This window comes from Mastomys coucha, unplaced genomic scaffold (genome assembly GCF_008632895.1).
Source record: "Mastomys coucha isolate ucsf_1 unplaced genomic scaffold, UCSF_Mcou_1 pScaffold20, whole genome shotgun sequence".
Lineage (NCBI taxonomy): Eukaryota > Metazoa > Chordata > Mammalia > Rodentia > Muridae > Mastomys > Mastomys coucha.
In genome coordinates, this window is record NW_022196903.1 from 43,629,860 (window position 1) to 43,645,419 (window position 15,560).

Consider the following 15,560-nt stretch of genomic DNA (forward strand, 5'->3'; position numbering starts at 1 on the left):
AATAAACCAGGCCAAGAAATACAAATTCTTTGTGTTCTCACTTATATGTGGGAGTCCAAAAGTTGTTCATTGATCTCATAAGAATAGAGACTAGAGCTGGGTATGATGTCACATGCCTTTAATCCCAGCCCTTGGGAGGCAGAAGTAGCCAGATCTCTGTGAGTGTGAGGTCACCCTGGCCTATAGAGCAGTTCCAGGCCAGCTAGGGCTACATAGTGAGACCATGTCTTTCCAACACTATTAGAGAGGAGATTATTGGTGAACAGAGCCTAAGAAGGGCTGGGATGTAAAGAGGGGAGGACTAGTGTTTTAAAAGATGCAGCTGGGTAAGTGGAATAACTTTCAGTGTTCTATAGCACAGCAAGAAGACAGTAGTTAACAGCAGTAAACTATTTCCAAGCAGCAGAGGCGGGGGTTGAACCTGTCCTTACAATGATGTGTGCATCTCTGGTGACTGAAGTGGACAACGTGTTTTTCTTCAGACGACTATCCACTCAAATACTTGCCCCATTTAAATGATGATCCACTTTTGTTTTTAATTCTGTGTATATGTGTTAGGGGAGGGTAGATTCATATGAGTGCAGAAGCCCAAGAAGGCCAGAAGCTTCTGACTGCCTGGAGCTGGAATTACAAGCAACCTAGATACTTAGCAAGAGCAGTGCTTTCTCTTAGCCACCACGACCCTCTCCAACACCATTTGCCCATTCCAAGTAGAATTATCCATCTTTCTTCCATTGCTGCTGCCATCCTACATATCTGTTGCATCCATTTTTGTGCTTTGGGATCATTTCTAAGGCTCCCATATCAAACCAAAGAGTAAGAAGATTTACTCTCTAATAGTTTTATGCTCTTGACTTTATATTTAGGTCTTTGATACATTTCCAGTTCACAATGCTATGAGGTATGAGGTATCTGACTATATGTGACTATATGTGACTGTATGTGACTGCATGTAACTGTGTGTGACTATATGTGACTGCTTCCGTCAAGTGTCTTTTCCTACCACCAGCTAGTTTTCTTTGGAAAAACTGTGGAAAGTCTAAATGAAGTTAGGTTTTCCACAGTTGGGTTGTTCCTGGAACTGTCTTCTGGTCCAACCCCTTTAGCTCTCTATGGAATTGTTGATCTCACTAAGGAGAATTACCAACTCTAAAGACAGAAACTCATTTTTCACTGTAGTCATCACCATTGTGTCAGTTATAGCTAATCCCACTCAAAGACCCTATGTTGAGTTGACTCTATTCTCCTTTCTTTATCTAGTTGCCAACGGATTCTGAAATGATTTGCAAGAAAAGCACCAGAAAGGAGAGTGACAAGGCCCCCAGTACCCACATAAACACAATCATTCCACAGCCGCATCCTCTGGCATTTCTGAATACTGTCAGGATCTCAGAATGCTGGAAAACCTCTTTTCATTAGGTTCAACTGGGAGTTTCTCTCTTCAAATGCCTCCCTCTCTGATTCCAAGTTCTCTGTACTCATCAATCCCCTTTTTGCTGTGGGTGACTATCCTCATCAGCCCCACTTTGTCAGGGTCTGCTTTCTGTTAAGAACTGACCAGAATCTCCCTTTACGGTAAATGGAAACCATCACAGGAAGCCACAACTGGACACAATGCAGACATCAATAGATTGTGGAAAGCCCCAACAGATACATCAACATCACAGCTCCCGCATCTGTGGCTTGGGGACCATCCCAGAAGAAGAGATAGAAAGATTCTAAGAGCCAACGTAAAACAATCTCTCCTAGAAACGGTGCTTAAACAACGCCAGAACAATGGTAATGCTAGTAGACATGCTAATGTGGATGGGGGAAAGTTTCACAGGGTCCCACACTAAGACAAAGAATTATTAGTTATTATAGATAACTATAATAATTGCTGAGAGAGGAAGAATTAGCCTTACCCGGGGGCAAGCCCCCCTTATTCATTATCCAGTACAAAATGGTCAACAGCTCTGAAACCACAAACTCATAAACAATAAAATTGGACTTGGCAGGTTGTGTTTATTTATTTGTGCATATATATATATATATACATATATATATATATATATATACATATGTATGTATGTAACAATCATAGTCAAAGAAAAAGAGTCCATCAATTTGAGAGTTGGGAGAAATGAGAGGGGTTAAAGGGAGGTTACCTGGGAGACACCAAAGGGAGAAGGGGAAGGGGCAAAATGATGTCACTCTATTTTAATTTAAAATATGTGTGTGTGTGTCTGTGTCCATAAATAAATAACAAAGCTGAAAAACTGGCTAGTAAATGTCTCCTTTGCTTTCACTCTAATATCTGAACATGACACTATGTTAACAAATTATATTACACATTGTGTAACAGAAAAGCTGAGGACAGTTCTTGTGAAAGGTAGCCACCTGTTAAAGGGGAAATCACAGGGAAATAGTCCAAGGACACTTGTACTTCAGCCAGCAGCACCCTAGCACCTTTCCAAGGAGGAACCCCATGTGTCCCCAGCTAGTTTGACCCATACCTCACTCTGTCCCTCCCTGTGGGGCGGGGTCCAATATCTTCAAGAAGACGTCTGGGGTCAGTGGCCAGGACCAAAGTCTGGGAGCTGGTGAACGACGGAGCAGAGCACACAGGTGGGTTCTGATGGAACACCAAACGGGTTGGCAGGGAAGGGTCAAGATCTAGGTGACAAGGCACAGTGTGAGGGGTAGTGGGCAGGACGACAGAGAGGGAGGACATCCAGGAAGTTCAAGAGCCCAGAATGAACTGCAGAAGGCCATCACAGGCAATTCCGGGGTGAGAGGAGACCTGTAAGAGAGTGCCTGGTGTTCCTCCCATTTGGACATGGGAGGGTCAATCAATAGGGATCAAGTTCTTCCTTGCCTCTGTGGCTCTGCTGAAAGTTCCTCTTCCACACTGCCCATGTGACTTCAGAAGAGAGGATTCTAAATGTCTTTGGCATTGCCTTCTTACTGGCTAAGGCAAAAAAAACCTCTTATCTCCAAAGAGATAAGATATATCAAAGAGGGAAGCCAGGCATAGAGGGCAGGAAAACACTAGGAACACACAATACTTACATTAAGATTCCAGCCCCACCTTCCGGAAAGCTAGTAAAAGATCAGTGGTTGGTAGACAGAGGAGGAGGAATGTGGAGAGCTTAGATGATTTGGGGGTAAAGACAGACTATTACCTAACACCGTGGTGGCAGGTGCCTGTCATTACTCATCAGGATCCTGGGTATTAATGGGGTATCGCTGCAACTCAGTTGTTACACATGGAACACTCTGGTGGGTGCTGATAGTAGAGGAGGCTGGGGGAAGTGGTGGGGGACCGGGAATGTGGGGGTAGTGCTCTACACTTCTTGGTCAAGGTATGTATGAACCTAAAAACACTCTCAAAATTGAAGTCTAGGACTGAGCAGTCCAGTTAGAGGGCCAGTGGAATGTCTAAGTAAGACTCCAAGTTCTGCCTGAACCTCCTGGTATCAGTGTAAGACATAAGGCAGTTCCTCTGTTGAGAAATACCACTGGGAGGGGCTTCCCACTGAGGCTCAGAGGTACTGAGGTCAGTTTAGAATCTGGGGAGATCAGAGCTCATAACAATGACAGAAGCCAACATGTGCGACTTTGGGAACTTTGCGCGTAACAGGGCCTGACAGCCTCACTTCTGGGTACAAGAGAGTTCAGAGAAATGGATACTTAAGTCTCCTAGAATTCCCGAGACCCTGCTCTGCGTACATACACAATATTTTCCTGGTGACTTGGGCACAAGGTTGAGGGTAAAGATCCTGACTATGTCCTTGCCACAGAGGAAAGAGCAAGGGCTTATTTCTGACTTGCTGCCTGGGATGACCTGACTAGGGCGATCCTATAGCCTTTGATGGCCAAGGAACCACTATGCACATACTACAGTGAGGGGCCAGAGAAAGTGGACAGGGTTGTTCCCATGCTCCTGACATGGTCTGCAGTGTCCACCACCCTCAGTGTGCTGTGGTTCTGGCTTAGTTTAAAGGAAAAGAACACCCCAGCTGCTCCCAGAAGGCCAGATTTGTTCCAAACTTTTTATTTAACATACAATTTGCTTTTTGGGACAAGCTTAGAGTGGAGCATGATGCTGTTGGCATTTCTATTTCACAGTTGAGATCTAGGAGAATTTAAGCAAGATGGCCAAGATCATGCAAGTTGTCCTTATGATGCCATTTACCAGGATTTGAACCCAAGACAAACCCAAGGGCCTGCAGTCTGAACATTGACACTAAGTTTAAAAGTGGCCCCGGAAGGGTCCTTTAGTGTTGGAGAGGTGACTCAGATGATAGAACTTGCCTTGCAAGTACAGGAACCTGAGTTTAGTCCCATAAGCCACATGAAATGTCAGCAGCCATGGCCCAAGCTTGTGATCCCGCTGCTGTGGAGACAGAGGCAAGAAAGCCCTGGAGCTTGCTCAGTGGCAAGCCTAGTGAAATCGGTGATTTTCAGGTAAAGGTCAGAGAATTTGCCTTACAAGAAAAAAGTGAGGAATGAAGAGAAAAGTACTGAAATTTGACTTTTTCCCTATGCATGTATGAATACATGGCACACACGCGCGCGCACGCGCGCGCGCACACACACACACACACACACACACACACACACACGCACCCTTCCACAAATACACAAACACACATACACGTACAAAGAACTTCATAAAAGGTGGTTCTTTTGCAATGAGTACAACCCTCTGTTCTACCAAGATACAAGGCCTGGTAGCATTTGGGGTTCAGTTCTTGGGCTGCTATGACTCATGTCCCTGGCTGAGGAAAACATTCCTCTTTTGAAATAAACTGCCAGAAAGTCCCAAACATGGGAATGTGTGAAGACAAGAAAGTCACCAGGAGTATAAGAGGTAAACAGAAGAAAAGAGAAGCCAGTGGATGCATGACAGAGAACCAGACAGCGTCAGTAACCATGAGTGAGGAGGGCCCAGAAACCCCATCACTGTCTTTTGTCTGAATTACGGGGGAAAGCTAGTGGAGGAGACAAGTTAGGTGAGGGACCAGCTTCTGCGAGGCGCTCAGTCAGTGAAGGGTATACTCAAGTCCTGGGACCAGCTTCTGCGAGGCGCTCAGTCAGTGAAGGGTTATACTCAAGTCCTCTCTTCCCTCTGCTGTGTTCCAGAGCCATGAGGCTGGCACAAATGAGTCTGGCCTTCGGCTGGGCAGCTGTCATATTAGTTCTACAGACGGCAGACACGGCATCTGCTGTGAGGACTTCTTATGACAAAGCCAGGGTATTTGCGGACCTGAGCCCCCAGGAGATAAAGACTGTGCACAGCTTCCTGACTAACAGGAAGGAGCTGGGGCTGCAGCCTTCCAAGAAACCGACTTTGGCCAAGAACTCCGTGTTTCTTATTGAGATGTTACTGCCCAAGAAAAAGCATGTGCTGAAATTCCTGGATGAAGGAAGAAAAGGCCCTGTCCGGGAAGCCAGGGCCGTCATCTTCTTCGGTGCCCAGGAGCACCCCAATATCACTGAGTTTGCTGTGGGGCCCCTGCCACGGCCCAACTATGTTCGAGCACTCTCCCCCAGGCCAGGACACCATCTGTCCTGGTCATCCAGACCCATCTCCACAGCAGAGTATGACCTCCTCTACAACATGCTGAAGAGAGCCACCATGCCTCTGCACCAGTTTTTCCTTGACACCACTGGCTTCTCACTCCTAGGTTGTGATGACCGGTGCTTGACTTTTACCGATGTAGCTCCACGTGGTGTGGAGTCTGGTCAGCGTAGAAGCTGGCTTATCATGCAGCGCTATGTGGAAGGCTATTTCCTGCATCCCACAGGGCTGGAGATCCTAGTGGATCATGGCAGCACCGATGTCCAGGACTGGAGAGTGGAACAGCTCTGGTACAATGGCAAGTTCTACCACAGCCCAGAGGAACTGGCTCGGAAATACGCAGCGGGAGAAGTGGAGACCGTGGTCCTTGAGGATCTATCACCCGTTGGCACAGAGCAGCCACCACTCTTCTCTTCCTACAAGCCCCGGGGGGAATTCCACACGCCAGTCACTGTTGCTGGCCCCCACGTTGTCCAGCCCAGTGGCCCCCGATATAAGCTAGAGGGCAGCACTGTACTCTACGGAGGCTGGAGCTTCTCTTACCGGCTAAGATCCTCTTCTGGGCTGCAGATCTTTAATGTGCTCTTTGGAGGTGAGCGTGTTGCCTATGAGGTCAGCGTGCAGGAGGCTGTGGCCCTATATGGAGGACACACGCCTGCAGGGATGCAGACTAAGTATATTGATGTTGGCTGGGGCCTGGGCAGTGTCACTCATGAGTTGGCCCCTGGCATCGACTGTCCAGAGACCGCTACTTTCTTGGATGCCTTCCACTATTATGACAGCGATGGCCCTGTCCGTTATCCACATGCTCTGTGCCTCTTTGAGATGCCCACAGGGGTGCCCCTTAGGCGCCACTTTAACTCAAACTTTAAAGGTGGCTTCAACTTCTATGCGGGCTTGAAGGGACATGTGCTGGTGCTACGGACGACATCGACAGTTTATAATTACGATTATATCTGGGATTTCATCTTCTACCCTAACGGTGTGATGGAGACCAAGATGCACGCCACTGGATATGTCCATGCAACGTTCTACACCCCCGAGGGACTGCGCCATGGCACTCGCCTACACACCCACCTGCTTGGCAACATCCACACCCACCTGGTGCACTACCGTGTTGACCTGGATGTGGCAGGTAGGATTCTCTATCAGACTCTCTTTCAGTCACTCGGCTGCTTCTCATTAATAGACTCACTCCACAGGAGATGGTCTGAGACTGTCTGAGTCACATCAGTGTTATTCTTTCTGTCTGCTTCCTAGCAATATGAAGCAGCACGTGTCCCTGTATGTGGGGTGTGCATCTCTTATTGCCTTGGGTTCAGTAGGTTGGTATATATGGAGTGAGGGAGGAGTAAGTGTCCAGGTAGGTAACAGATTCTGAAACCTAGTTCTTTGAAATGGAACTTAGTGCCTTCTGAGGTTGCACAGTGTGTTTCATGGATTAATGATGCCAGCACAGAATGACATCAAGGCTTTGATATCTGGTGTCAGATTTGATAGCAGAGAGTAATACCTCTCCCCCCGCCCCCAAGACTAGAGAAATGGCTTCCACCCATTGGGCCTCACATGGCTTCAGACCCATAGTATACTGACAGTCCTTGGGGTTGTTCAAACCGTGACCCTGTGCCATGGCTCAGATCACAGAAAATGTTTCAAAGCACAGCTCTCCAGAGATCTTCAAGGTATCACGTGCGTGTACCACATGCCATGGCTGACCTGAGAACTGGCCTCTACCCCTCCAGGTTTCTTTTCCTTTGTGACTGCCATCACCATGGAGTCCCATCACCAAGCCAGTGCCAGCTCTCAACAGCTGCATCTTCTTTACTACTGGGTGTGGTCTAGGATAGACATTTTACAAACAGCAAGGTTTCTCTCCCAATATTTGCATCTCACCGTCTGTTTCCTCTCGTCTCTCCCAGGCACCAAGAACAGCTTCCAGACACTGAAGACAAAGCTGGAGAACATCACCAATCCCTGGAGCCCAAGTCACTCTCTGGTCCAGCCCACACTTGAGCAGACCCAGTACTCCCAGGAGCGTCAGGCTGCCTTCCGCTTTGGACAGACTCTGCCCAAGTACCTGCTCTTTAGCAGCCCACAAAAGAACCGTTGGGGCCACAGGCGTAGCTACCGCCTGCAGATCCACTCTATGGCTGAGCAGGTGCTACCACCAGGTTGGCAGGAGGAGCAGGCTGTCACTTGGTCCAGGTGAGGAGACCATTGAAGGGGCTCCCTTCAGAGATCGTGTGTGCCTGTGTGTGCTTTGTGTCTCCAGGCACTGAGCTTGTGTGTGTTTGCAGGTGTGTACTCTTCTGCACTTGGGGAGGGAGAGGTGGGGCTCACAGGGCTCCTGAACCTTGAGTGCTGGTGGGCATTCTTGAAGACTCCCAGGAGATAATCATGATCATCATCTGTGGAAGAAACAACTCCCCCATCTTTGGCCCCAAAGGTGCTCCCTGGAAGGGACCCAAAGGCAGCCCCAGTGCCCAAAGACACCTGACTTCTCTTGTCTGCAGGTATCCCTTGGCTGTGACAAAGTATCGCGAATCTGAGCGCTACAGTAGCAGCCTCTACAACCAGAATGACCCCTGGAATCCCCCTGTGGTCTTTGAGGAGTTCCTTCTGAACAACGAGAACATTGAAAATGAGGTACTGACCCCATCCCCACCCCTGCCCACTTTGGGCCTTCCCCACTCCTGCCCACCTCAGGCCTTGTGGTGGGGAATGACGGCTTTTCTAGTGTATGTTAAGCTCAGGGTCACGATAGATCCACCCGCCTCTCCAGTGGGTCTGAGAGCATCTCGGGAGGTTTGTAGACACATCTTTAAAGCCAAACCAAAGTACCCTTGGGTGGCTGGTACCCAGCACTGCCCTGCCCACTAAAGCCTTTCTCTCCCCCATAGGATTTGGTGGCCTGGGTGACAGTGGGCTTCCTCCACATCCCTCACTCAGAGGATGTCCCTAACACAGCCACACCTGGAAACTCTGTGGGCTTCTTGCTCTGCCCCTTTAACTTCTTCCCAGAGGATCCATCCCTGGCATCTAGAGACACTGTGATAGTGTGGCCCCAGGACAAGGGCCACAACCACGTCCAGCGCTGGATCCCTGAGGACAGGGACTGCTTGGTGTCTCCTCCTTTCAGCTACAATGGGACCTACAAGCCTGTGTGACGGGTCTGACCCAGCCTCTGCAGCATAGCCCTAGAGTCTCACAAAGACAGGAAAAACAAACAAACAAGCAAACAAAACTTCTGTGTCTACCCTGTATGCTGCCTTTTAGCGGCTGGAGAGGGTTGGCTCTACTTGTGTTTCATTACCACACCTGCCAAAGACTTCCATGACCAATGCAAAGGAAGGATCACAGAATTCCCTTCAGGTGGGTTGGTGTGGGGGGGTGGTTTTTTTTTTTAAAACATTTGAGATTTTATCTTCCTATAAGGAGCCTTTAGGGGAAATTATCTCACCTCAATGATGGGCAGGAGTAAGGAAACTATCATATGAAAATCTAATAAAATGACACCTTTGCCCTTCAGACACTGGTCTAGTATCTGGGGTTCACCCCATGATCTCTTTTTAAACACATACACACACACACACACACACACACACACACACAAATACATATGTTGATTTGTTGAGTTTTGTCTGTAAAAAGCCTAGGGACAGCCAACACCAGTGGGCTGCTAAAACAGATCAACTTTCTCTTTGTTATGAAGGAAAAATGCTGTACATGGCTTAGAAGAGCATTTTCCATAGAGCTCAAAAGATAACAGGGTCATAAAAACCAGATAGCAATGAGGTCCTGTGAACAATGCCCCCCCCCCCCGGCCCCTGCGCCCCGCAGGCACATGTGTGTGTGTGTGTGTGTGTGTGTGTGTGTGTGTGTGTGTGTGTGTGTGTGTGGCGGGGGGCGGGGGGAGAAAAGCAGTCACATATGGACCACTCTGGTGGGTGCTGACCATGGGGGAGGTTTGTGACAGCTCAGGAGTTACAGGCTATTCTCTATGCCTTCCTTCGGCTCAATTGTGCTATGAATCTAAATTGTTCTAAAACCAAAATTTTGTGTTTCCACCAACATTCCACCAAGGAACATTAGGTAGATAATGGTTGCAGAGGGAAGAAACAGTCATATTGATAGTGTAAACATTGGTAAGTTACACTTGCTCAAGTAAATAACCCCCAACCCATGCTCAGGAAAGCAACACAAGAAAGTCCAGTGGGCTGCAGAAAGGAATAATGAGTGAAGTAAGAGGGAATTTGTTACCAAGGAGTTTGGCATGAGGGTAAAAGGATAATGGGGGAGATATGACCAAAGTGTCTTCTATGGATAAAATTGTAGGGGAAAACCTTTAACTTTCCTTAAAAGACTTATTTATTTATCTTATGTATATGAGTACACTGTTGCTGTTTTCAGACACACCAGAAGAGGGTATCAATCAGATCCCATTACAGATGATTGTGAGCCGCCATGTTGTAGGTATAAATTGAACTCAGGACTTCTGGAAACGCAGTCAGTGCTCTTAACCACTGAGCCATCTCTCCAGCCCCTGAAAAATTTTAACTTTTTATGAGTAATATATTTACATCATTTCCATCATTCTCCCTTCCTCTTCCCAACCCTCTCATGTCCCCTCCCCAACACTTGCTCCCAAATTCATGACTTATTATTATTATTATTGTCACAAAGACACACACACACACACACACACACCTGCTAAGCCCGTTTCGTGTTGTTTATATGTACATGTGTTTAGGGCTGACCATTTCGGATTGAATAACCTGTCAAGGAGATTTTTTTCCCATGAAGATGATTGACTCTCCCTCTCTCGGCAGCCACTGATTCCCCGAAACACTGCATCAACTGATAGGGTGTCATCATTCTCCTTGGCCACACTCATGTGGCATTGGGCTAGTCCTCATACAGGTCTTGTTCAGGCCTTCTTGTTAGGATTTCAAGGATCAGTTTCCTGGTCATGTCTAGAGACTATTTCACAGCAGAGGTTACCTGTCCTCCAACTCTTAAGGCCATCTCGTTCTGTGACTTTCCCTGGGCCTTAGGTGTAGTCTGCACTGTGGAAGGATCAGCTGCAGCCAGGAAGGCTATAGTCACTCATTCTCTGCAGATCAGCTGTGGACCTCTGGGATAGTCCCCTTCTGTTTCAAAAGGAAGCTTACCTAGCGAGGGCTGGGAGACACACTTCTCTGTGAGTATAAGGATAAACAGCGGTTCTCAACTTGTTGCTAGTGGCCACCAGAAAACATATATTTCCAGTGGTCTTAGGAACCAAGACTCTGCTCAGTGGCAAAATTACAGTCATGAAGTGGCAACAAAAGGAAATTCATGGTTTTGGGTTCCTAAGACCATCAGAAATATGTGTTTTCTGATGATTGTAACCCATGACTGAGAGCTGCTGGTTTAGAAGTGAATTAGGATTCATATTGGTTTAGGAAAGAGAAGACATGCATCCTTCTTTAAGGCCTGTCACCTCTCCAGGGATGGTAGTTGGCTAGGTTTACAGTACCATATGTGGATTCCCTCCTACTGAGTGGGCGTAAGATCTACTAGACAGGTGTTGACTACCCCAAGATAAGTGTGTCACTATTCCAGCATTGGGAATGTCTTGCCATGGCTGTCATTGTTGCGGCTCACAGGCATCTCAGCTAGGCAAGGCTGTTCATTGCTTTTCTTCCTTGGCCGCTTGCATAGAACCTTCCAATTCTATGAAAGCTAGACCTTAGAGATGAGTCTTCCAGGCCAGTTCTAGCTCAATTCCTCCCAGTCCCGTGTCCAAAGGGGATGTTGTCGTCAACAAAACCTTGTAGGTTTTGTTGTAGGAAGCGACAAACAGCAATGGCAATAGCTGATATTACTTTAGCAATCTCTTGGATTCCTCTGATCAAAAACTGAAAAGGAGATTTCCCATGCCTGGCACTGAAGTTTTTGGTAAATAAGAATGTATGGTCCTTATGACAAACATTATCACACTGTGTGGCATAACTCCATTTAATGTGTGTGTTTATTTTAAACTTTATTATTCAAAAATGTTGCAAAAAATTCACACACCAAAATTAATTAGACCCAAAGACTAAACAGTTCAGAGAGCTTCTAGCCCATAACAGTAGCCATTCAGAACAGAAGCTCGGAGCTTCACGTTAGATGTTGTACTTTCACTATCAAATACATCTTATGAACTTATCCAAACTACCAAAGAGCAAAAGATACATTGCAGAGCTAGAACTACAAAACTAATTAGCTTTACATCATCTTTAATTGCTTTTATTACCTACATCTAGCCCTTTCTTGTTTCTGTTTTCTATGTTATACTGCATCCATATGTATATTTTTACATCTATCTATCTATCTACCTACCTACCTACCTACCTATCTACCTACCTACCTACCTACCTACCCACATACCTACCTACCTACCTATCTATCTATGGAAACAACAATAAACCGGTTTAATTCTATCCACATTTAGCAGAACAATAATTAGAAGTTTCTCCCCTAGGTCCTATAACCTGTCGAACCATAGACTCTTGGCCCTAATAATGGTGTCTGGTGTGAATTCCAACTTGCTGAGTGGGTCTTGAATCCAATCGGAAGTCGTTGGTTCCTCCCGTGGTATTTGTGCCAGTATTGTTGTAGCAGTGGGCTGGTTTTGCTGTAGCTTGCCCTTTCTAAGTCATTGCAAGCCATTTTTAGTTGACAATCACCCAAGTCCAGTGCCCCCTGCTGGTAGAGGACATGCAGCAATACTGATCTCTGAGCCTCTCTATAGCTCTTTCTATCTGAGCAGGAAAAAAAAAAGAATTTTCTACAGGTTCCTCTGCAGGGATTGCAATCTAAAGACTCTGAGGCAATTAATAACCTATACCAGGAAAGACTTCTCAGAATCCTTCTACCTGTTCACAGGCCAAATGAGTAAGCCAGGCCTCTGGACTTCATCCTGCCTACAGGAATAAAGGATGCAGCTAGAGATCCAGAGGGACCTTGAGTGGAATTTTATAGTCAGATGGAGCCCTCTTGTATCAGAGGCAGACACAAGGTAACTCCCCTGAAAGAATACCCATGAGGAAGGGCTTCTGCTGGTTAGGCTATGGAGAAACCAGGGCCTGTAATAGTGATATCACCAGCATTTGTACAAGCACTGAGACTTCTTAGGGAATCTGCATGGAGCAGAGTCTATCAGGTATCCCTACACCCAAATACAAGGGTGGACAGAATGATAGTCACAGAGGTCTGCTCCCATTGCAAGCAAACCTGCCCTGTACATATTACTGGTGGCCTGGGGATAGGATTAGGCTGCAAAAACACTGGCCATGTCTTCCCCAACAAATCAAAGGAAGAGGGCACCTTCCTAACTCACTACCTGGGAGGACCTAACTCCTACAGTCTTCATAGTCAAGGGACCCAGACTGGCTCACCCAGTTGGGAAACCAGAGAAGGCAAAGCAGGGCAGGAATCTCCCATTCTTGCTTCACAACTTAACTAAGTCCAGCCGGGCTGCAGCGATCAGGACCTCTGATGAACCAGGGTCTAGGCTACATCAACAATGTTCACTTTAAAGAGATATGCCCAACATTCCTTGTGTTCCTGGAAAGTTGACATTGTCTCATATGCTTTACACTTACTGTGAGCTTTCTAACCTCCACAGCCTTCAGGATGTTCATCCTGCTGCCTTCACTTCTGTTTCACAGTTATTACAATGGAAGCCAAGAGAATTTAAATGTGTCCAGGATCACATAGGTAGTCCTTCAGTCATGTGATTTCCCAGAACTTCAACCCAGGCAGCTTAACCCCAGAGTCCACATTTTTAATATTTACACTAAAGTTCAAAATGCATTTCCCAAATGGTAACTTGTTATACTAACGGGAGTTTTTCTGTCATCATAGTCCTCTGCCTCTCCAGGACATAAACACTTTGATTCTTTTAATACCAAGTCTTGGGCTGCTTTGACCCGTGGTCGATCCTCCAATGAATCTTGTGCAAATGATACACCAAGGAAATAGGAAATCATGAGAATTTATCTACATAAAACATACCATAAGATATTTGTAGGTGAGGAAGAAACTAGATACTCACACAGGGATGAGCAACAGCAGAAGTGACTGGAAACCCAGAGGTCACAGCTCTGGCTTAAAGGAGGAAGCTCACCTGATAGGTCAGCTTGGAGCAGAAAGTACCTAAGTTAGCTTTCCTTCTCTGCTGCAATCCAGAGCCATAGCTTGACATGCAGGAGCCTGGGACTGGGCTGGGCAATTGGCATCCTGGGGATGCAGACAGCAATAGCAGAATGCCCAGGTGGACCCCGATGACAAGGGCAAGGTATTCCCATCCATGGGCGCCCACAAGCTGGGGTCAGAGTGCACCTTTCTGATGGACCAGAAGAAGCTGGACAGCAACATTGGCCAAGACCTTAGTGTGTCGCATTGTAGTGCTGCTCCCAAGAAGAAGAATATGTGCCCATCCTGTGCACAGGACACACACCCCAACCCCAACACTACCCGAAGGTGTCATTTCAGAACAATGAACACACTGAAGAGGAGGTACTGAAGCAGTGTGCCCTATCTTCTTCTGGCTTTAGTCCTACGTGGACCAGTCCTGGAACCCAGAGTGTTGCTTGGCACATGATGAGAGCTAGGGTTCATGATAGGGCACAGCCATATCCACTAGAAATGGCGAGTCTCGAAGCCAGCACAGCTCCTCACACAGTTCCAGTGAAGCTGAGTGGACCACTGCAATCTCTGTCCTATCTCTCACTTTTGGGTTTTGGTCTCTGCATGTTGCATTCTTGGGGACTTTCTGCATTATGATTCAATTTATGTCTTTTCCTGAGAAAAACTATGTCTAAGTCTTTTAAGGAAAGTCCTAAGATTCACTCGGTCTGGCCACTATTCGGAAGTCTTCCTTATGCCCTGAAAATGAGTAAGCACATAGCTAGATGAGGCCATTACTCCAGGAATCTTCTTAGGGTGTCTGCCCCTGAGCAAACTCAAACCGCGTAATTGGTGCAGGGTAAACAGAGACAACTGACACAGGAGAACAGGTTACAGTGTCAAGGTCTCTTTTTATTATAGGCTTAGAGCGCTCTGAAAAATGTAGTTTAAAGATAGGGGGTCATAGAGGGTACAGTCCTGGAGGAATAAAACTCAGTAAATAAGATAGATTGACTGAAATCAACTTTTTCTACTTCATAGCATAGATGATGAAACATATTGTAAAAGAAGTTAGGCATTAGTATTTGCTATTCATAAAAATAGACTGGTTCAGATACTTTGTTTGTCTGACTCCAAAGAGCAAACAGTGCCAGCGTAAAAGCAGGCTGTCATATAATAAATGAGGTGGCTTTGGAGAAGCCTTCCTGTGCTTTCTTTACGTTGGAGTTATAGGGGTAATAATAACAATAAAATCTATTCTGTTTGTAGTTTTAATTGTGACTGCACTTGTAACCTTGGACATGTAATGAAAAGTCAAACATATTCTGTACCACTTGCATAACCATTAGTCTGCCTTTGTTCTGTGAAACCTGTGTAAATAAAGAAGCGCCAGGTTTCTAGTCAGTCAGCCACAAAAAATGGCCTGATAATAAGTCAGAGCCATAGAAGCAGCCTAATTGCTAGCAAATCGGTTGAGAGATTCCCCTAACCATGGCTCCTGGCTCTCTCCCTTCCCTCATTGACTCTTTAACTCCTCTGTGGGCTGCCCTGTCAGGAAGCACCTCCCATGCTGGGGAAGCCCCCTCAAGAAGAGCCCCAGCAATGATAAATATTCCCACATCTTTAAAATACAACCAAGGACTGATCTGGAAGATTGGAGGCACATCTATGAATACCCAAAGCCAGAGTTAGCTCAGGTGACTGACACTCAGCCCCTTCCTGCCTACTGAAACCCGTGTTTCTTCCACAGAATTCAGTGGCTTCCTGCACATCCCTGACTTTAAGGATGTCCCAAGCATAGCCTCACCTCCATGGGTTTCTTGTTTCATCCATTCAA

At 46.5% G+C, this 15,560-nt stretch overlaps 1 protein-coding gene across 2 annotated transcripts; it reads left to right on the top strand.

Moving 5' to 3' along the window:
* Positions 1 to 2,568: 2,568 nt before the first annotated feature.
* On the top strand, positions 2,569 to 9,092 carry LOC116098864 (amiloride-sensitive amine oxidase [copper-containing]). Of its 2 annotated transcripts, none has more exons than XM_031381805.1 (5): positions 2,569 to 2,607; positions 5,128 to 6,701; positions 7,486 to 7,771; positions 8,080 to 8,212; positions 8,467 to 9,092. In XM_031381805.1, exons 2-5 carry the CDS (start codon positions 5,132 to 5,134, stop codon positions 8,731 to 8,733), a joined length of 2,256 nt encoding a protein of 751 aa, XP_031237665.1. In that variant the 5' UTR covers positions 2,569 to 2,607; positions 5,128 to 5,131; the 3' UTR covers positions 8,734 to 9,092. The 2 variants fall into 2 exon arrangements, with proteins under 2 accessions (XP_031237665.1, XP_031237666.1); XM_031381806.1 differs by lacking the exon at positions 2,569 to 2,607 and adding an exon at positions 4,879 to 5,019 and having other exon boundaries at positions 5,071 to 6,701; positions 8,467 to 9,071.
* The last annotated feature ends 6,468 nt before the right edge of the window (positions 9,093 to 15,560 follow it).

Excerpts from the sequence above, each read along its gene's own strand:
- LOC116098864 (XM_031381805.1), top strand. The coding sequence starts at position 5,132 with ATGAGGCTGGCACAAATGAGTCTGGCCTTCGGCTGGGCAGCTGTCATA. Across the intron at positions 6,702-7,485 it reads TGTTGACCTGGATGTGGCAG|GCACCAAGAACAGCTTCCAG; the intron begins GTAGGATTCTCT and ends CGTCTCTCCCAG. Across the intron at positions 8,213-8,466 it reads ACGAGAACATTGAAAATGAG|GATTTGGTGGCCTGGGTGAC; the intron begins GTACTGACCCCA and ends TCTCCCCCATAG.